Here is a 22172-nt window from a genome sequence, read left to right on the forward strand (position 1 = left end):
ATTTATCCTGAAAAATGTGCAATGACGCAGAGATTCAACGAGATTCAACAATCTTCTCTGCAGACCTATTTCCTAATTGACTATACGTATCACTCCGCTAGCTTATAGTCTCATTCGCCTCCGCAGACCTATAACCGTATGGTGATTTACTAAGTATCATTCAGCTAGTTTATAGGCTCTGCTATACAGGACATGAAAAAAATCAAATGGCATGAGTTCTACTCATTACAAATCAGCACAGTCGTTTCCAGTGGACTGTACGATTTTCCATAATGTGGTATGGCTTCATACCGAATGTTCTTTGAATTAGCGAACACATCCTCTCTGTGTAGGAGATTGTAAATGATCTGCTCTACAGGGTGTGAAAATATCCAGAGGGCACCAGCACTACTCATACTAAATCCTCGAAGCTGTTTCCGGTGTACTGCGCTAATTTGAACAAAGTGTTGAGGTCAGCAAGCTTTGAAATAGCAATATATCCTCCGCGTATGAGATTGTGATTCGTGCATTATTCAGAAAAAAATGTTTTCGAGAAAAATGGGTAGGAAAAAGAACATGTAATTTTAAAGAGTTGAAAAAAAAGTGTTAAGTAGAATGTGAATGCATTAAAAACAACGTGCATTGCAGCACTCAAACTAAAACTTATCGCACGGAATAAGCGGTCAAGAAAAACAATGCGGTGTTGTTCTTCTGATGGTCAGCGAGAAGGAAAACCAATAACGAAAAGCTAAGGCTGGACAAATATGAAAAGTGTTTTATAGAAACGTTGATAATTAGTAAATATTAAAGTGATGAACACATGATCAACATTTCGTGCATCACATGGGCTACGTCTATTAAATGATATGAAGAAATTAGTCCACTTAGAATCGAAATGAATCAGGGAACTCCGTTTTATCATTGTTTTACAACGGTCTGGCTATTTATGTCGATATTTATTTCCTCGCTGTCGCTCGGGGTAAAACAATGCGCCATAAATGGCTAGCCCGTGGTAAAACAATGATAAAATGGAGTTTCCGTGATTTATTTCTTAAATTCAAGTCATCTCAAATCATCAGAAAGTGGATTAATATTGTTTGGGGAAAAGAAAGATTACTGAGTAGGGAATGTTGCTGACGGAATAGTTTCTTGGTGTGTTTGTGTGTGTAACTCAGCAAATACCAGGAATGTTGAAGAGACATTTCTGCTTATTTAACTTGTTAAGACTGGAAATTTCAGAAGTCATATTGATAATCTAGTAGATGGTAAAACATTCCATGTGTAGTCCGTTTGAGTATAACATTTCTTCAAAAATAAATTCTTATAAAATCATTTTTAAAAATATTTTTTTAAACTGCATTTACTTTTTAGAGTGCATATGAACTTTAAGAAATATTTTTTCCCAACAGATCTTAGCAATATTTTAGATAAAATTCTGAGTTCGAATGTACTATAGAAAAGGATCTGCAGTAGAAAAGTTAAAACATTTTGTTAAATCTAGATTTATAAAACTCAAATGGACTATAGAAGTATTTATTTCAAGCGCCTCTGCTAAGGAATAAGAATTGAATATCAGTAACTGACGCAAACGAAATGTTTGAGGGAATTTTACAAGCTATTAACGAAAGGATCAACGTCATACTGACTTTTAATGGAGAAAATGAGAATGTTTGGGTATCCATAACTTCAGTTGTGCATTCTTACACAGGTAACATTTTATGGCATGTTTTGTTGACAATAATTGTTTTACTTAAACAGTTCAAGAAAATCAATAAATAAATTCCAATAACTAGCGTTATTTCGTTTGAATTTTATTTAACAAATATGTACAATTAAAGGTTAAACATTCGTTTCTACAGGACACAGAATTTATACAGCAATCAAATATCTTTTCTTGGAGCTCTACCAGATTAACTAATCTAATTAGATATCAAATTCTAGATGCCACCTAAATCATTACCTCATCTGTATGCCATGCAAGTTTTTTCTGTGTTTATTCATGAAGTCTCATCACGTATTCCGTGTAAAAAGGCAGCGAGTGAACTTTATTCCTATTTCATCGATGAGTGATGGTTAAAAAGAAAATGATACCAACAAAAAATATCTATGGGAACCGAAACACCTGTTGGTATATATAGTTTAAGGTGCTGTTTGAGAAAAACTAATTGTCTTAATGAACATGAGTTTGACAATGACTGCATTATCGCTTTTTTAACTTCTTTGTGAAAATATTTTGTTTTGACTTTTATTTGGCAATTAATGTTAAATTGGTCTGACATTACTGTAAACTGAAGCCAGCCATATTGCACCTGCTTGTATGTATATCTAGAGTTTTTCAAAGAGTCATTTGGTACTTAAAATATATAGCGACTGCCGTTTTTTTTTTTAATTGAATAAAAAGATCATTCATATATTGAAACAAACTAAATACAACAAAGAGTAATCAAGGGAACCAATATTTTGCCGGAAATCAAAAGAATGTAACCAAGGAACTAAGAACAGACATGGAAAACGGAGAACATAGAATTACCAAAATAATACATACCTAATAACAAAAGTAAATGAGCAACTCGGGCTCCACTAAATAACTGGGAGCATGGACCAGGTGCACCGGTAGGATAAGCGTCCTGTTTTTCTAGAAACATTGCCGAGTTGCTTGTTGATTGATTGATTTTTCGGATTTAACGCCCGAGCAGCAATATTTCAGTTATATCCAGGCGATCCCGCAGGGTGGGTATAAAAGTCAAGTCCAGGGTAGACGAAAGAGGAAAGGAAAACTATGACACGCTGAACAAATTAGTTAAAGAGACAAATGTACAACAACGCATTTCTTAAAAGCTGAAGTTTGTCCTTTCGGTGAAGCATTATGACAGAATATAACCTTTTTTATTGGGGGTGGGTGGGGGGGGTATTAATACACACGATTACATACCGTGAAAAGTTGATAACAAGTATGAATTTAAGTTTACCATCATCAAGTTTTTATATTAAAGTGAGTTAAGTATCATCGTGTTTGGATACAAAAATGGAAACTCTTTGATACTTTTATCGAATGCAGTAAATTTCAACGTCCCACAACTTATAGTTTTTGTTCATAAAGAACACGAAATTGACGTACGTAGATATAATAGTTGTTAGGGTATTATTCTGTATAAATCAAAGGTTCCCTCTTTTACCCCCGAATATCAACATACTCATAACCGGTACTTCCTTTTCATTATTAACCAGCTACCACGAAAACACATGTACAATGTAGTAAATTCAGCATTTCAAATGTTTATGGCAAACTTTTTAATATATAATATACACAGTTCGTGCTTTTATATACCCTTATCTTTCAAAATATCAAGATGATTGTACCTCACCATTACTTTATATATAAATCATTTACGAAAGAAATATGACCAATATAAACTATAATGATAAAATGAAATTTAATTTTATAAATGACGACCAGCATCACTGTATCGTTTCTTCAACAGATCGTTAGCTCATAACAAATATATATATATACATGTATAAAGAGATAAATAAATTGATATACGAAACTCTATTAATCGTCTCATTTTTCGTCAAAATTATATTGGTTTCATTTCAACTGCTGTATAAGTCCCCTTGCCATTATCGACGCGGGTAAAAGCTGCATCCTTTTCGTCACTACCGGCACTATTGCTGGATTTAAGAATAGATCCTCTTGTGATATCAGTGACATGTAGCCTCGTCATGGCGGATCCTCTCTTAAGACAATGATTTATAGCATATTTAAATGTATCTCTGAAGTTTTTCGACATGAAACCATAAACGATTGGGTTTATACAACTGTTTGCATACGACATCAACATAAATGCTGTACGCATTGGTTTAAGGAAACCCATGTGGATATCACTTAACACTCCGAAAGCAACAAGGAGATTATTGACAAGTATAGGACCCCAGCAAATCGCAAATAGCACAACGACTATGATTAACATCAGGATGACCTAAAACGAAAACAAATATATGAAAAGGTTATTAAACATTACTATAGTGAAACCTGTTTAAACCAAAACCCCTTTTAGACTGTAAAATTGGTTCGATTAGGACAGGTGTTTGATTTACTGAGGTTCAAAATACATTTAAACTGATATAGTTGGACTTTTAAAAAGTGTCTGGTTTAGACAGGTTTTCGGCAAAGACGGTTTTCACTGTACATGTATATTGTACCTGTGAATTGCTGTTGTGAAGTATGAATTCTATAAATAGTTAAGGAAATTTGTATTCTTTGCGTACGCGTGCTTAACGGTTGAGATTTTGGCCCTGTTGTCAGTGCCAAGGGCTGGTAATCTACGATAATTTCTTTTTTCTTCTCACGCTCCTGTATAATAAGAGAATAGCTTACAAAACAGCGATGAATGGTCATTGTTCATTCTGTTTTGGACAAGTATGTGAAACATGAAAAAGGGAGCAAACTTTTTAAAATTACGTTAATATTTGTACATGTTCTTAAAGTGGACACAGGGATCCAGTATTATTTACTTAGCAATATAACATGTTTAAAATGCACAAAAAGTACTAATATTAAGTTCTGGTTGAGTGTTTTTCCCCAGTTATTTGCAGATAAACATGAGTGTGCACTAAAACTTGATATTATCTCGTTGCATCAATTTACAGAGCTGCAATTACATAATATATTATAAAACTTGTAATTTTAAATGCATTTCATTTAAACAGTCACGTGTTTATTGTTTTTTATCGTGTGCAAGTCTGTACGATTTAACGATAAAAATTAATCCGAACAAGTGTAGTACGCTTACTAAATCCGTGAGAATATTTTAATAAGTCAATATCGTTAAGCAACATCACGTGAACACGCAGTATTAATGTGCTTACCGACAAGCTCACCTGTTTTCTCGTTCTAGCGTCGTCGTCGTGTGCCGCTGGGGGCTTCTTTGTTGTAGAAACGCTTTGGCGAACTGTTGAACCTCTTTCAGTGCAAGTATACTGACATTCGCTGAAAGAAGAACACCTAACGTGAATTATTTCTGACATCTGTTTTACACAATTTACACCAGCTGTAATTACGTTCATTATAAAATGTTCCCGAAATGTTCAATAAAAGGTGTATATTTCTTACAGGCGGAGCGGAGAGGTCGAGGGCATATGTATACGACTCCTTGAGATATAGGTGCCCTTTTATTATATTATATTAGAGTTTTTGTTAGATATATTTTGTTTTGTTTGGGGAACACTTACTCATGGCAGAGCCTTGGTGGAGTGGTGATGGATGCCAGTGTACTTTCTTATTCTGTTTCTGGCCTGCTTTTATGTTCGTGGCCTTTGGGACGCTGCGTGTGCTTTCTAGGCTGGCCTAGCAAATAAAAGTATTGTTCCCGAAAATGTCTAATTCTATACCTTATTGATCCAAAACTTACACAGATTTTTTTTCAAATTATTTTAGTTTAATATTTTATTAATTGTTCTTACATTTATTTATTTAATCAATACTTTTGTAATTTTATCATTATTAATAAGAATTGAGTTATTATCGTATTTGTTTTAAATGAATCAAGGCATGAACTTTATTTCTAAAATTCTAATTATGAAAGTTTAAATACCAGATTTTTATTGTTTACATACCTGGTAAATAAAGATATAAAGTTTATTTACTTTATTGGCCCAAAACGTACAAAGTGATGCAAGGGCTGGGTTGCGCTCCATGAAAAACCCTATATCACGTGATGTCAGACTAATCTTTATTTACCTACGAAATCTCTAAATTTTATTTAAATATTTAATTACATAATGCTTTTGTTTATCTAAGATTACGTTTACTCAAACTTACTTGATCTATCATGTCTTATATGGTTTTTAATTTATTTATCCTGAAACTATAAATATTATTATTTACATTTTACATATCTCTATAAGGTGTCAGTTGTTTACATAAATTTATAGCAGGACAATTTAGCATGGACTGAGGACTTCAAACCTATTTAGTCTATTATCATAGAACAAAATATTGCTTTTTTTAATGTACCATCTTAAATGATTTCTGGAGTTTCATGCTTGATCCTAATAGAGCATATGGACACTGAATATAAACTACTTACACTAATTTTTGGTGATATTGGGTTAACTTTTTACTCCGATTTTAGTGTGTTTTCATTCGTCTTTTATGTTATTTTTTTTTGTCTTTGTACCTAGACTTTTCAATTTTAAAAATCACCCTTTTACAGTAAGTAACATTATAGCTGTGATCAGGGAATATGAGAAGTCTTTCCTTGATAAAATGTCAATCCTGAAGTAGTTACATACAATTGATTTAAACTTTCTATCAGACTCAGATTTAAATACCTATAACATGCTAGAACGTTTAAATCTCATTGTTACCATCTCAGACACTATCAATGGTAACTTTTCCCTGCAATTAACTATATCGTTGTAATACTAGCATCACTTTGTGCTGCGAACAACTTAGAATTTAACAGGTGACAAGTTTTATGTTTTAGCGAATTTCTTTTCTAATGTAGAAGATGGTATGATAAATAGATCATATTCCAAAATAAACGTCATTTATCAAACCTTATAAACTTGATGTGTTAATATAATCCACAAAAAAAAACACAAACAGCTGTCAGAATTATAAGAAACATTTCCAATATAACCCAATGTTCACATAATTAAAAACCAATATTCTGCCTCTATATTTACATGAGAAAATCCAAGACTGAATATTCAAAGTCGCTAATCGTCAAATATTCTATGCTACTGACTTAAGCTAGCTTTCAATATTCGAAATGACACGAATGCGTTATGCTCTAAAAATCGGGTGACTTCCTGAAGAATCTTCAAGTTGGTTCACTTGATATGATTACTCTTTCGTAACCGTGATGACCCGTATGTTTTTCATTAAAAAAAATGGTTATCAGAACGTGCGGGTAGCGTTTTCGTTCCACATGTCACTGTCAAATTTTGAGCGATCTTTGGGTCGCTAAAAATTTAAGAGTAACTTGTAATTTTACGTAAATTTGTAGATTTTGACCTGAGAATCAGAATTAGGGACCAGATTAAACAATTGGAAATGGCTTTATATATACATGTATATAGCTTTCGCTGGCCGGGTCATTCCACCTCGTAGGATTAATCCTAGGGCTGTAACTTAGTACATGATGTATGTTAGTACTGGACAGCTCATCATCTATATTTTATATAGCCTAGCTGGTCGAGTGGTCTAGGGCACTGGACTTTGTGCTGGCGGTGTTGCCATAGGTCAAAGCGGTACGAGTTCCAGTCTCATTGAGAGAACGACCAAAATTTGCTTCTCAAATTTGACAGTTCTAACATCGTTGGGAGTTTTTCAGACCCTTCTATACTTATGTTATCTTCCCTGTCTCAATTTGATCCAATGGAGCAGTGTAGCGAATAGAGTCGTCACATTCTGGGACGTTTTTATTATATCAAATTTGTTGTGACATGTATCGTTTATTTGATCCTCTATATCGTACATAACACCTAGATGAGCTGTCCCAAGCTGTCATACATCGTGTACTAAGTTACAGTCCTAGATTAATCCTACGACGAGGAATGACCCGGCCAGCGAAAGCTATATTTTATATATCCTAGCTGGCCGAGTGGTCCTCGTTCTTATACAAGCAAAAAATACACGTTGAACACATGACTATTATATTTAAGAGGTATATTTTAGTCTCGTATGAAGCTAGAACTAGGAAATATGTCGTAAACACGGCGCCGATCAGCATGTGGAGCAGTAATATATAATTTATTTATTATGCAAATCATATACGAATGTAAAGTACTGAAATTACGAGTTCAAGATGTCGCTGACAATATTAGCCACTTCAAAATTGATACAAAACGGTAACTAGAAATTTTAGTGTGTCTTCTTGCACTCTTTTAATTTTAGCAACTTGTGTGATATGGTCATTATTAACGTGGCATACTAAATCAGCCTTGCTGCTTGATAAGTTCCTTGTTTGGATATCGACAGCCATTTACGCTACCACTCATATTGAAAACTTTGACACGAGTAGCTGAGGTGAACTAACTTTTTGTTATATCGTTTATAGTTGAACCGCAAATAATTTGATTTTTAAAAAGTGACACGTTTTCTGATTGGATAAAAACATCGTCCATCATCTCATAGACCAAATTTTGTTACGTAACTGTGACGTCATCAACCTTTTTTTGATGATTTACTCGTTAAATTTTAATACTAAAATTAAATTATAATGAATGACTGTACTATATTTTTCTGTTTTTTTTTTAAATATCCTTATTGCAAGTGGTGCACACTTGAAAGTAACCTGCTACGCATGTTATTCAGTGTGCACCACGTGTTTGAGGTTATTTCTTCATAGACCGAAAAAGTATAACAGTCATTCCTTAAATAATGTTGATATTAGGACTAATAAATGCTCAGATTAAAGTCATCCCTTCCACGATTTTTTTTAAACCAGCCGTCGTCTTGGGATCTAACCTAGGCTTATTGTTGATAGTATATAATGCATATTTATATAATGATAAATGCATATAATGAATATGTTTAGTCTTGATAAATAGACTGTGGTAAAATAGATACTTATCTGATAAGTTTGAATAATTCATGTCGACCTAACAACTGTTAGATATACTATATTCCAAACGTGTTAGTGCTTTTGGTACATAGTCGTGTTCTTTCAGACACCCAAATACACATTACAAAGAATGTATGCTGTCAATGTCAAAGCCTCTCTCAAATCATCACACACATGTTTACAGAAATGGATTATTATGATAAAAAGATTTTGAGAGTCTGTGAAAAGACTTTAAATTTTAATTGTGTAATGCTAATGGCTAATAATTTGACTTTCAACAATGAATGTATTGTTTGCCGGCAAATATGCACCATCAAATAGAATTAGAATATTGTTAAATTGAATTTTATTCATTCCTTTTACTTAAATCCAAAATACTTATTCCTAAGAAACTATTCATGTATTTGTAGTTTGAAGTATTGCGGGGTGCTATAAATAAATACTTGATAGACTAAGCTGAACATCTACGTTATTTGAACCTAGATCAGCATCGAGACAACCAAGACACGACTTTGGAGAACCAGATTTCTTTAAATTAAATCTTCATTCAATATGTGTGGAGTTTCTTTGTGGAATGTTACTTTCAAGTCAAACTTGTCCTATGGTGAGTTCTTGTGAATATTCATAATTAAAAAAAATCCAATGCGAAACAGAAAAAAGGATTTATTGGTCGAAAGGTTCGAAGAGTATTTTGGTTATGAATCTCAATTAACTAACGATTCATCACAAAGGAAAAATCTACACCACTCAAAGGCATTTTGATCACAATGTCAAACAGGAAAAAATATACGAGTTTACTTTGTGTCATGCATTTACAAATATCCGCACTGATATTTCATTCCATCGAAAGAGACCCTTTACTATTATTATATACCGTTTAGATATTTAGGGTACGGTGGCACACACACACACACACACACACACACACACACACACACACACACACACACACAGAGAGAACGGCACAGTGTTGAATTTTGCGAATCATTGCCATGCAGAGCAGAATCGGCGTAGAAATACATTTTTAGACTTATGGTTTAAACTACACGATTAAGGTAAACTAGAGATTTGAAGAAAATATATACGATTGTGCAGTACGCATATTGTTTTGTTTCAACTGTAAGAATTAGCAAATCTTTACTTAGGTGCTAGGCGGAATGTCCTCATTATAATGTTTTTAAATTTTAAGAAAGGGATATAAAGGCACACGCGCATTGTGTTTATATAAGTACTCTTAAATATCAGTAGCAAGGCGACAAATAGAAGGGAATCCGTCTTATTTTCTGATAGAGTTTGCCATTTAAACTTTTTATTAGAAGTACTATATAAGTAATAATATTATTATTGTTATTATTATTATTAGTCTGTTCCACTATCTTACCTTCCTGATCGCATCATAGCTCTGTTAGATACGATATGATAAATTTCTATGGAAATCATGGTGTAAGATACAGCCATCACAAGTACTGGTATTATGAACATTATGACAAACATATATAGTTCGTAAATCAAGTAGTGTGTTGGTGAAAACTGGATAATACACCAGTGAGCAATGTAGTTGGTTCCTACTTCTTTTATTTTCTGTAATAAAAATGATCTAATTTTAATCATTAGTAACATTTAACGTAATCATTCAAATGAATTTAGAGTTTGCCTATAAGGAATGGTGCTATTTGTACTCAGATTACATTTAACTTTATAATGATAATGCATCGTAATGTTGTTATATCGCTGACATTTCGACCAACGGGAATGTGTAGGACTTACTATAACATATGATGTGCATCTGCGTTACAAGTTCAAAAGAATCACATCCTAGCTGCATACGGCACTTCCAACAGAAAGATTTTAAGAAATTTATGTTTAGACAGAGGATCTACATATGAGGGATGCCGATAACGCGACGTCCCTTATGTCATTATTTATTGGGTCAAACTATTAAATGTGGAAATAGCATTCGTATAATAGAGTTCCGCCGCATTTTAGTGCATGTTTCTGATCAGGAATTTCTGGCATCTGTATGTCTTGTCTCATTTTCACCTTTTTAACTCTTTAAACTCTTTCGATGTACCTGTGTATAATGATGTTTCGGGGCCAGCGGCAGTTTGCCCTGTGGTATGAGGATTTCCTCGTCGTTCATTGAAGACCAATGAGTGGCCTTGGACTGACATGTTTATCCCGGTGAGGTTGTTGTCTCTTTGACCATACCTATGATCGTTTTATTAATTGGATATAGCAGTGTTCGAAATCATGATTCGTGCATGGTCTTTCAAATTACATTAATTTTGCATATTTTTTCTGACTTTACAATGTAATACTTGTTCGTTACACTATACATTTAGTGACTCCCTTCTCAGCAAAGTTTACCAAAACTTAAGTTTACCTTTCCAAAGATGATTGGTACAGCCATCAGAAATGATAAGAACCATATCGCAACTATGACAACTCGCGTGTGGTTCATTGTACATATGTACCTGGCTTTAAGTGGAAACAATATCGCTAAGAACCTGAAAAAGTCAGAACTTTACAAATAGTTAAACTTGCATTTGATATTCACAACACATGCGTGATATACGGTTTTGGGGATGCGTTGGTTTTGTTAAGTGTAACATAAGTATTCATACCTAATGGCAATAATTCCATGAACATCCTGTAATAACTAAAACCTATTGTGCATTTTTCACTTGGACATTTGTTTTATCCAAATACAAATGTACTTGTGTACACTCCAAATTATACGATTTGCTATTAATTTAATTTAGGTTATCAAAAGAACATTGCCTAAAAGTCCATGTTTTTTTTTATTTGTAATGATTTTTCACAAGAAATGGCGACAAACTCAAATATGCTCCATTCCTTTTTGCATCTTGATTGAACAAACTTAATGTCAAAATGTTTTAAGATTAACATTAGTAGGTTTGTAAAAGTCAAAATCTTTTAAGACTACTCCACAAAGCAGCATTACACTAACAATGCATTATGACAGCTCAAGCTATTTACAATTAAGACAGAATAATTATCACCAACACTGATAAAATTTTGAGAATTAACATTCTCTCCTTGTCAGGGTAATGGAAAGAAAAAGAAATGAAAGGATCATTGCACGATCAGGACATTCTTTGTATCATTCGAAGACGGCCATTCATGTGAAAGGGTGAATAAAAGAATAGACAGTCGCTTTATAGCGATATTTTCTTTACGAAAGGCTTAACACGCTTCTGGATAAGACAGCGATAAGCCAGTGAGTATGGTTACGAATAGAGAACTAAGTATTTGTGGCTTATAGGATATTGTTGCAATAACAGAGGATGATATCAAAGACACAGATACAATAATGGATTTTATTTTGCTCCATGCATCCTTTTTGAACAAATTGCTTTGGGAGTAAGTTTAACACTATACCCAAGAATTATTACAATCAACTGTTAAGAGCTTTTCACATCGTATTTACATCTGTACCATTTACTGTTACTTATAGATGTTTTTTATTATCAATGTCTCGAGCAAAGATTTTGTTTTTTATTTCTATGACAGCAGCAACTTTGTGCATGACAACAGTTTCTTTGATGACTGAGCCTTGGCTTGTCTAAACGTTTTTTACCTCCAATAAAAAGTCAAAGCACATATTAGCAGCATTTTAAGACCTCGAAACATTGCAAATTGTTGTGCCCATATTGGTGATTGGTCTTCTGGTTTAGCGTCAAGTGGTCTTTGAAGCAATTCATCAAAATATTTTGGTAAGCATAGTTCTAGATGTTGACATAGTCTGCATTATTATACATTAATAAAAAAACATACTATATACAGTTTTGAAGGTTGAATTTCAGTGTTATTAGAAGATGTCAAGTTAGTAATTACTTGCATAGAAAGCAAAACAGAACAGTCCTTTAAGATGAAAATTTATCTGCATAGAGAACAATAAACAATAAAATATGTTCATAGCCATTTGTATGCATTTTATCAATCAGCACAAAATTTTATCAGATTCCAATCAGCACTTAAAGTATGTGTCAAGTAATAAACTACCGAATAAATTACAGAAACAGGAAAGTAAAGCTGCTGGTTTACATTCTTATAATGCTGGGAGAGATTTAAAACGCATGTTCTACAAGATTCCTTACTTATGTTTATAGGTGCAATCTTAAGAGGTTTGAAGCTCTTCCTGTGGTGAGCAACACAGAAATGAAGCCGCTCCCGTGCTTAAACGCATCGACGATGCCGTCCTGAAGACATCAACATATTGCTTTGTAATTAAAATACCATGTATATAATTCTAGTTTTAAGAGTGCTCCCGAAAATGCCTATTTGACGCTATTATTATCGGGATAGTATCACAAAATCTTTTTAATCCTCACAAATAGAAAAAAACGACCCTTTAGTTGCCTTTTCTTTAGACAAAAAATATGCACAAATCGTTTAACATTGTTACTTTTTTGGTTATAAATCCATCACCTTGAAATAAATTTATCGAAATAATCTTGATTTAAACAACATAAATTTAACTATCATTATGCACATGTCTTTCTTTATCATTTCTTAAAGAAACATTTGCTGACACGACTTAAAGGCTGTTTCGACAGGTGTCTTATGCATAAAGACAAAATGTTAATCCACCTGTTTTATCGCGTTTTTCACAAATGACTGTCACACCTCATAATGTATTGTCCATCATGTCTTTTTGTCTGTTTGTTTTCTCCTTAGTCAGTTGCTGCTTATAACACATTTTTTGTACATGTACCAAGAAAACTTGTCGAATAGTTTTCAAATGTGTGATGCACATTGCACATTTAGACTTGCTAAAGACTCTCTACAAAATGTAAATATATTTTCTGTATCCATCCGCTGTGCACTGCAGATTTCACTATCCACTTGAAGTACACAGAGATCGACAGTGAATATCAATTAACGGTGTAGATAATTACATCTTGTAAGATGTGCAGAAAGAATTGTAGCAAGCTGAACTCTAAGGATACATTATTTGATTAATTTTCTTAATTCCTTTTAATTTTGTCAAGTTTTAAAATAAGTGGTGGTGTTGGACCCCAAATATTCTTCAGAGAAACAAACATTCTTATTTAAAGCATTTTGAAACATTGGATCAAGGTATCTTTTTATTCTACGTAAGTCATTGGTTTTACAAAAAGAACACACATTGAGATTTTCCTTAATTCCTTGAGTTTTATAACATGTCTTTAAATACAAGCAATCTGATTTATCGATCTTTTTTGTAATGAAGGATTTGGGAAACTGGACCATGGTGCTTTTACTTGGCATCTTTAAAGAACATTACCTTTCTATGCTCATAACAGTCAGGGTCATGATGGAACAAATCATGGAAACGTTCTGAATGTAGGCCACGAACGTGCAGAGAAAACCGCCCATTTGCCATGTAAAGGAATATAACCCAGCACACTGAAAAAAAGAGACATAAGATACATAGTTATATAATAGTTAGACCTGATATATTCAGCTCGATAAACCACCCAACCTGACGCTTGTGCCACATTCTACTCACTTACAATGTGACTGGTAATTAATGTATATATGTATGTTTCCTTTATTACGTTTGGCCATGATAGTTTTTGGATTTTTTTCTTCTATTCTGATGTTTCGGTATTTTTTGGGGGAAAGAATAGACAAGCCATGCAAACTTGATACAACTTTGAGTTTTGGTTATGATTACTAATATATATATTTGACACAAGATACGAATTTAATCAGAATCCAAAAAAAATCTATTCCAGTCTTCCTTTTGTGGCATGGAACCTTGTAGTAAAATTTAAATAAGATGAATTCACTTTACTTATGTTATCATCCAGAAATAAAAAAAATGCTTTGTTTCGGGCCTCTTTGTGATCTCTTACTCTGACTGGACTTCTGTTACAGCCTAAAAAAATAAAAACAGTCCCAGTCTTCCTTTTGTGGTATGACACCTCGTAATAAAATTTATATGAGATCCATTCACTTTCATCCAAATAATTGTCCGAACATAAGAAAAGTCCTTGTTTCAAGCCCCTTTTTGGCTCCTAAATCCAAAAAATATTTAAGTCTTAACCACTCACAATAAATACCAGTCTGACTATAGTAGAATGAAATATTAAAATACCAATATCATACACATTTGTATGCTTTTTACTTAAGTTATTTAGTTAAAATCTACGAAAAGCTTATTTTAGCCTCTTTTTGGCCCCTAACTCTAAAACCGTTGGGGTTATAACCCGCAAAAGCAGTACCAACCTTCCTTTTTTATTGAACCTAATATTAAATTATTGCATAAAAAGTGTTTATGGACGACAACGACATGGACAACGACGTCGTGGAAGACAACGACGACGACATCTACATACCATTATAAGACTACAAATATTTAGGTATTTGCTGCTATAAAAAAAACATGCAAAGGTATTTAAAACTGTTTTGAGTTCACGACCCTTAATTAAAAAAATCTGACAGCCACTTTCATTTCAGTTATATCAAAAATATAAATGACTTGTACATTTTTTTGGTTAATCGTTTTCAATATTAAGCGTTATGGTTTGTGATACAAATTGTGCTGATATGGGTTCCGTCGGCTAGGCTTGCCAAGAGTATTTATGTGTAACGGTTTTTGTAAATAGTAAACTTATTTTGTTCGTCATGAAATGCTATAAAAATCTGTAATAGAGAAAGATACCAGTAACGACAATAAATATTGTTTTTTTAGTGTCAACAATATTATAATCGGCGACCTTGAACTTAATTTGTTCAGCATAAAGGTTTGTATTTATCAATGATTTATAAGTATATGTGAACAAATCAACAGCCCTAAGGGAAGAAAATATTTTCAAACATCAAAGTAGTAAATGACCTCGATATAAAAAAGAACAATTAGAAACATAACCAAATACAAAATTATTCATGTAACAAAAATAACCAAACTTTTCTGAACACAGTGAATGATAGATACATCTTAAGTAACTTAAGTAAGTAATCGTAGAATGTACTTCAATTGCCCACGGTATATTCTGTATAGGTTTTTATCTCACAAATAAACAATTGTCCTACTTACCTTGTAAGGACAGACTACATCATCAATTATACTAAAAAGTATGGAAAAGTTACTCTTAAATAAACGAAGACAAATTTCCCAATACAGCTTTTTACAACAAACATGATTTAAATACATATTAAACATTAAGCCAAGGGAACCGTAGACCCATTACTTATAGGAATCGAGTGTATAAAAAGTAATAGTGACAACAACCAAAAGTATTAAAATACACATGTGAAAATACCCAAATAAATAATTCTTAATTATCATAAGTATCAATTTTAGTCTCGTTCATTTATTTGTCAAATATAATATACATTGAACATGTTTTTATTTCCTAAGACAAACAAAAGAAAAACACGGTTATTCACATGAATGATATGAGTAAGTGAGCTTTGTTAGTTTAAAGTAATCAAGGGAACCAAGATTCTAGCGGAAATCAAAAGAATGTAATTCTGGGACAAAGACCAGACATGGAAAACAGACACACACTACAAAGAACATAAAATATCCAAAAATGATACATACAAAGTAACAAAAGTAAAAATGAGCAACTCGGACTCCACTAAAAACTTGGAGCATGGACCAGGTGCAACGGCAGGGTAAGCGTCCTCTTCTTTTCTATAAACATCCGCCGAGTTGCTCCTAAAAGAGCCCCGTGCAGGTTCGGGTGTTAAAAGAATAGGCCTGCATCAGCACTAAGCTTGTCGTAAAAGGCGACTAAATAGTGCTCAGAACCCTAGCCGGGGGTTAGGGCGCTCTGCTCACAGAGCAACTGGGATGTGTGCCCCAGGTGTTTGAATGGGGCACCCCTGGCGTGCTACATGCTGGGGTTGTCAGGCTATAATACGGAAAACCTGACTGCAAACCATAGTGGTGCACCGTGTTGGGAAAGATGCCACGTTCCTCGCACGTTAAAGAACCCTACTGTGGTATTCTCCCGGAGTAGGAGCCATAGGGATCCGCCACGGGAGGCTAAATTGCCCGACCCTATTTCTAGTGGCTATCAAAATTTGTCGACCCCATTGTCCTTGTGTCCCATCCCTTTTTCATTTCATCATTTCATGTTCATTTTATCATCCATTTCATGTTCATCGTCTGAATATAGCTGAAATATTGCTGCTCGAACGTTAAACCCCAACGAACAAACAAACAAAAGCTCCAGAAAGAGGAAAGAAAAACTATTATATACAAACAAGTTATAATTTATACAAATCCCTGTTTACTTATTCGGTGTACATTGTATCTGTCGCAAATATTAATTTTATGTTCATTATATTTAAAACAACGTCATCTACTCAAATAATTATTAGAAGCAAAAATTGAATTAAATTCGAAGGTACCAATCATAGTAGTATTGCAAAAATTTTTGATATGTTGTACACATGTTACAAGGAGTAACCTCTCATCAGCAACATTAGAATCAAATACAAATGAACGTCTAAATCCCAAAATCAATTGATTACAAGTACTCAAATTAAAACTATCGAAATAGAAAGGCAAATTCAGCACCAAGAAGTTCAAATATGTGCAATATAGGGAATGTATGTATTGTACATGGGAAAGCATTGCATTAACCTGGTGAGTTTAATCAGAATGAGTCAAACTTAACCATTTGGGCATTTAAGAAAAAAAAATATTTGTGTTTCCATTCAACATAATGTAACCATCTCGACTTCTTAAGAAACACGAAGAAACTCTTCGATTAAATGCAAATATGTGGGCAACATTTTGCAATGGTAAAAGTCATCGAAACGATTTCCATCACTTTCACAAACATTCGATAAATGAATTAGAGACTTGGTATATCTCGTTAAAAAACATTTCTATGATAAGTCATGAATGTTTGGGAAACGAGAATATAACAACCTGTTTTAACATGTGTGATGAACTTTTCAGACGCTTTCTGTATTTGATTAGTTAAATAAAGCATACGACCGTCAAATCTACGTGAGACATGCAAATCAATGTGTCTTTCATGATGTCATTCAGATATATCTCAAGGACATTATTTGCATGTCAGAGCAATTTGTTGATGTTTTTCCGATATCGATAACTGCAAAATTTTGTAGTTTCTTCGTGTATGCCAAGTTAAAATTTGAATGAATCACTATATCATGATATCAAACAGATGTAATCAAAGTTGTTTAAAAAGTTTTAAAAAGTGAAAAGACGAACAGAAATAGTGTACAAGTGTACTATTGACTGACTGAACAAATATTACACTACATCTTTAGTAAAAACTGGCATGTTTACTATGAAATAGACAAACAAAAATGATACAAAGGCTTAAACTAATCATCCCTCCCGAAAACACACACACACACACACACACACACACACACACTAAACTTGCCCAAACCAAAAGAAAAAACAATACTGCTTAAAACAACATTTAAACGCCTTCGTTTCCTATTTGTAATTTCTGTTTTCAATCTCCGATGGTATCGATGCAACATATGCACGTTTCATCTCTAAAGTTCTGTTAAAAATGAAGTAAAAATAGTACACTAAATAAAATAAAGCAATTTTTAAAAGTAATGAAACGAAAGCAGAACAATTTTCATTTTTAATTCAATAACAAAAACTTTGAATACAATTTTAAAACTCCGTTTCAAAATATGTACAGACAACAACCTCATTTGCATTTGCAAAGGCAAGTATCATAAAAAGGTTATTCATACAGTCAAGTACTTTATGAGTTTGATACATAAACCTCCTAGTGAGTAAATCAAATGCTTTGATTACTCCTGGAGTCTTTAAAATTGGAATTGCACTGCCTGTTCACATGCACCATTCTAGCGATTCTTCATTTCTGATAAGTGCAGTTACATTTTCATATTCTTCTATATTTTTACCGTATTTTGTTACAAATTTAAATATACCATTTAAAATTTTATGTTTTTTGTAGCTGAGTCCGAGTCATTTACCTTTTGTTACATTGTATGTATTATTTTGGTTATTTTTCGTTCTTTACTGTATGTGTGTGTTTTCCACGTTAGGTCTACGTCCTTGAATTTTGATTTCCTATAGAATCTTGGTTCCCTTGATTACTCTTTGAGGTATTATTTCCAAGACATGTAGAAGTTTAATTCGTTTGGTGGATGACTGTCTAATTTGCAATCATACCACATCTCCTATTTTAGTATCGATTTTTTTTACAACATCGATTAAAGGTATGCCCTAACATCATTCTTATTTTTTCAGTTACAAAAGACAAACTGCTACCCCAAATAACATCTGTATGATATCGACGTCCAATTTATCCGACTGTTTCCTCAGAAAAGTACACTTTGATCAAATATGCAGTTATTGTTAGAATTAGCCAATTCTAAAATTTTGAGTTTTAATTTCTTGGAAATATCAGTTTCAACATTTCAAACATTCAGTGGACTTTAGCATATGCCAGAGTGTTATCTTTACAAGTTGTTTCGGTTTTTTTTTATTTTTCAAACACGGCAGTTTAACGCTGGAGCAATCTACAAATTACACAGAAAAAATACGAGAACATCATTAGTTCCAAATGTCTGATAATGAGAAACTAACAACCTATCTTAACGATTTATAGATGTTATTATCATTGCTGTTGTGAGTGTAATTCGATTAAAAATTACAAAGTAGCACGTACTAAAATTTTAAATGCCCTTAATTAAATTTTACCAAACTTACTCTGAAAAAAATCTTCGATATTTTCAGCTCCAAGTGTATGTTTGCTAAATTTTAAAAATAAAAAGAAGACGTCGAATTAAAATTACTACATGCCCAGTTTTATGAAATTCTCTTTAGCAGTGTGAGAGAAGTTGGGGTAACAAAATGCTTCATTATTTTTTATTTTAAAACATAGTTAAAGGGGTCATAATGCCAAAAAAAAAAATAGTTAAGAATTTAATATTTCCTAGAGGTATACACAATTACATATTGTGTCATTACTACATAACAAGTATCGTGCAATTGTTTTCATCGGTTTGTGAAGATGCATCAGTCATTCAATTCTGGAAACTAATTTAAGAGGGGAATAAGTCTCACAAACTTAAGGATGAGATTTTCCTAGTTATAAGCACAATTACAAATCGTGTCCGTACTACATATCAATATTTATGAAAATCTGTTTTGTAGTTCAATAGAGTTGTAAAGGCAAAACAAAAACTGACAGACGAACTGAAAAGCCAAAACACTGAGTTCTTTAAAGTGGTGTTGGGTATATAGTTTGTATATGTCGATGTGAAGGAGGGTATTTAAACTTAACATTACATTTTTTAAATTTTTTTTTGAACATTTAGAAGGCAATGTGATTTCAAATACTATGGATATACTTACTTAAGAAATGCATACGAAATCAAAACGAATCGCCCTAGAATTAAACGCACAGAGTCGTCTTTCTCCAAACATAGAAACAGACACCTAGAGTTCACTTCATGGCTCATTTACAAATAGGGATAATTAATCTTAAAAGATTGATAAAGAAGTGTCTTGTACCTCATCAAAATGTTTTGTGGCATCACTAATCTTATAACACCGAGTGCACTTCAAGTGCGTAATATTTTTGCAACTTGCATGAAATGATGAAAGTCATAACAGTATTTGATATCAAAATGATTCGATTCAATTAAAAATGCACCGGGGGAGATTATGGAAATAACATTGGTAATATCAACACCCCAAACTTGCATGACATAACTCTGATTTTGTTAGATTATCATACTTTGAATATTTGGAAATAACATGCAATGTCGATGACTTCTCTTTCGGTTAGGTGATTCAGATCGAAGATCTCCCTGTGCCTACCAATATTTCGAAGTGTACCATTCTATTCTGCTAATCATAATCGGAACAGTTTTATGCATTTGGAAAAACAGTGTCTTTTGAGATTTTTTACATTCAGTCGATAAGTAATACTAAAACTTGCATTCAGTTCTTTAAATAGCATTTAATAATTTTGATTCCAAAAGATGTACTCTTCTTTAAATATGTAACAACACTACAAGTATTCGCACATTGTTACGGCTGTAGTGCCGATGGACATTACTGTTCAAAAATTGACTTTTGCTCACTCTATCATACTTGTCAATTTTATTAGACATCTTTGCCTTAGAAGTAGACAATATAAACCATTACAAATAGAATTAAGTTTATTCACGATAGAACAATCGTGTTTTTTTTCATTCGACACCGTTCCTCTAGACAAGGTAACACTTCATGGAAAATATAAATGAAATATAATAGGCACGAATTTTCAATGGTTGCTTCAAATCGAACATTTCTTGATTATTTCTGGTTTAACGTTTCAAATCAGAAGCAATAAATATGTACTGTTTTAGAAAGATCGGCAATAAATAAGACAGATAAAGAAGTACACGATTTGTCATTAAAAATCAACAACTTCTAAAAGTACGGTAAGACCGAATTATATGAGAAGGGAGTACAATATAAGGAGAATTGCTATCGTGAGTAGGTCAGCTAGTATTTGAATTTTCCAATTTTATTGATATTCCTATATTTATTGTGTATTATAACCAGAATACTCTTAACGCAAACGTTAGGCAAAGTATCATTAAATAAAACTAAACTTTTTGAACACTCATTATAGCTTGTACAATAAAAATTTCCCTCTGAGTTCTGAAATAAAAAAAACAAACATGTATATTGCATCACGAAATATATACACACGCACAGCTGATTAAAACGTTCTACTTAAGCATACTGCATGCATTAATTGTAAGTATTCAAGTTATAAATGATAACCTATCGAATCGAGTTTTCGTGTGTATTGTAATGCCTAATTCGTTAAACTGCTAAATTTGTCGTTTAAGTTGACAGGCACAGACCGGAAGTGGGTATTTTCTCACCGCCCATACACTGTTTGACATATTTCCCGTTTACGCTTCCCTTTCTTATAAAAACACAAATATGGAGATTTAACAATTTAAATAATTTGCACCAAACAGCTATATTCTACTACATTTTTCACTATTGCGTCATTTTTTTGTTAATTATGTAGTGATGTATTTGATGAAAGGTGTGGATATATGAGAATTTTCGCCTTTCCTTAAATATTGTAGTGAGTCTAGACGCCTTTGGTAATTATTTCAAATAGCATTGTTTCAATATTTCAACTGCTAAGCATCCCCCAGATTATAATTGCACCGTACTAATAAGAACACCCGGAGTTTTATTATCCATTAGTATCATCAGTAAAATCTCTTTGATCAAACCCCATACAGGTATTAATTGTTTTGATGTATTAATGATAAATTAAATCCCCAAAGCAATCTACAGGAGTGATTCTTGGTCTGTTTAGTGCACTTTTGTTTTTCTTTTTTTTTTTGTTTTTTTGTTTTTGTTTTTTGTTTTGTTTTGTTTTGTTTTTTTTTTTTACATATATTTAATTTAAAATATTGGTCTCTAGTTACGCAATGGTAAAGGATCCTGCCGTTCAGACACATGTACAGGAAATTTAGGACATTTTTTTCTGTCAGATATTGTACAGCTACATCGTTGAGCATTTTCTTTTTCCTATTCTCTAAAAACCTTCGATGCCATCTAAATTATAGATTTTACATTTTTTATCAAGCATTTGAAGATACCTTTGG

At 32.8% G+C, this 22172-nt stretch overlaps 1 protein-coding gene across 1 annotated transcript; it reads right to left on the reverse strand.

The window, feature by feature from the left end:
* Window positions 1-1769: 1769 nt before the first annotated feature.
* Window positions 1770-20663, reverse strand: LOC148628499 (G protein-coupled receptor 54-like). The gene is made up of 7 exons (XM_088567633.1): window positions 20634-20663; window positions 15601-15654; window positions 13843-13964; window positions 10936-11059; window positions 9934-10133; window positions 4849-4969; window positions 1770-3959 (listed from the first exon to the last, which is right to left on the reverse strand). Exons 1-7 carry the CDS (start codon window positions 20661-20663, stop codon window positions 3558-3560), a joined length of 1053 nt encoding a protein of 350 aa, XP_088423759.1. The 3' UTR covers window positions 1770-3557.
* Between the last annotated feature and the right edge of the window lie 1509 nt (window positions 20664-22172).

The sequence above is a fragment of the Perna viridis genome, chromosome 1 (genome assembly GCF_037379345.1).
Source record: "Perna viridis isolate PV_CMFRI_1.1 ecotype Kerala chromosome 1, ASM3737934v1, whole genome shotgun sequence".
Taxonomy (NCBI): domain Eukaryota; kingdom Metazoa; phylum Mollusca; class Bivalvia; order Mytilida; family Mytilidae; genus Perna; species Perna viridis.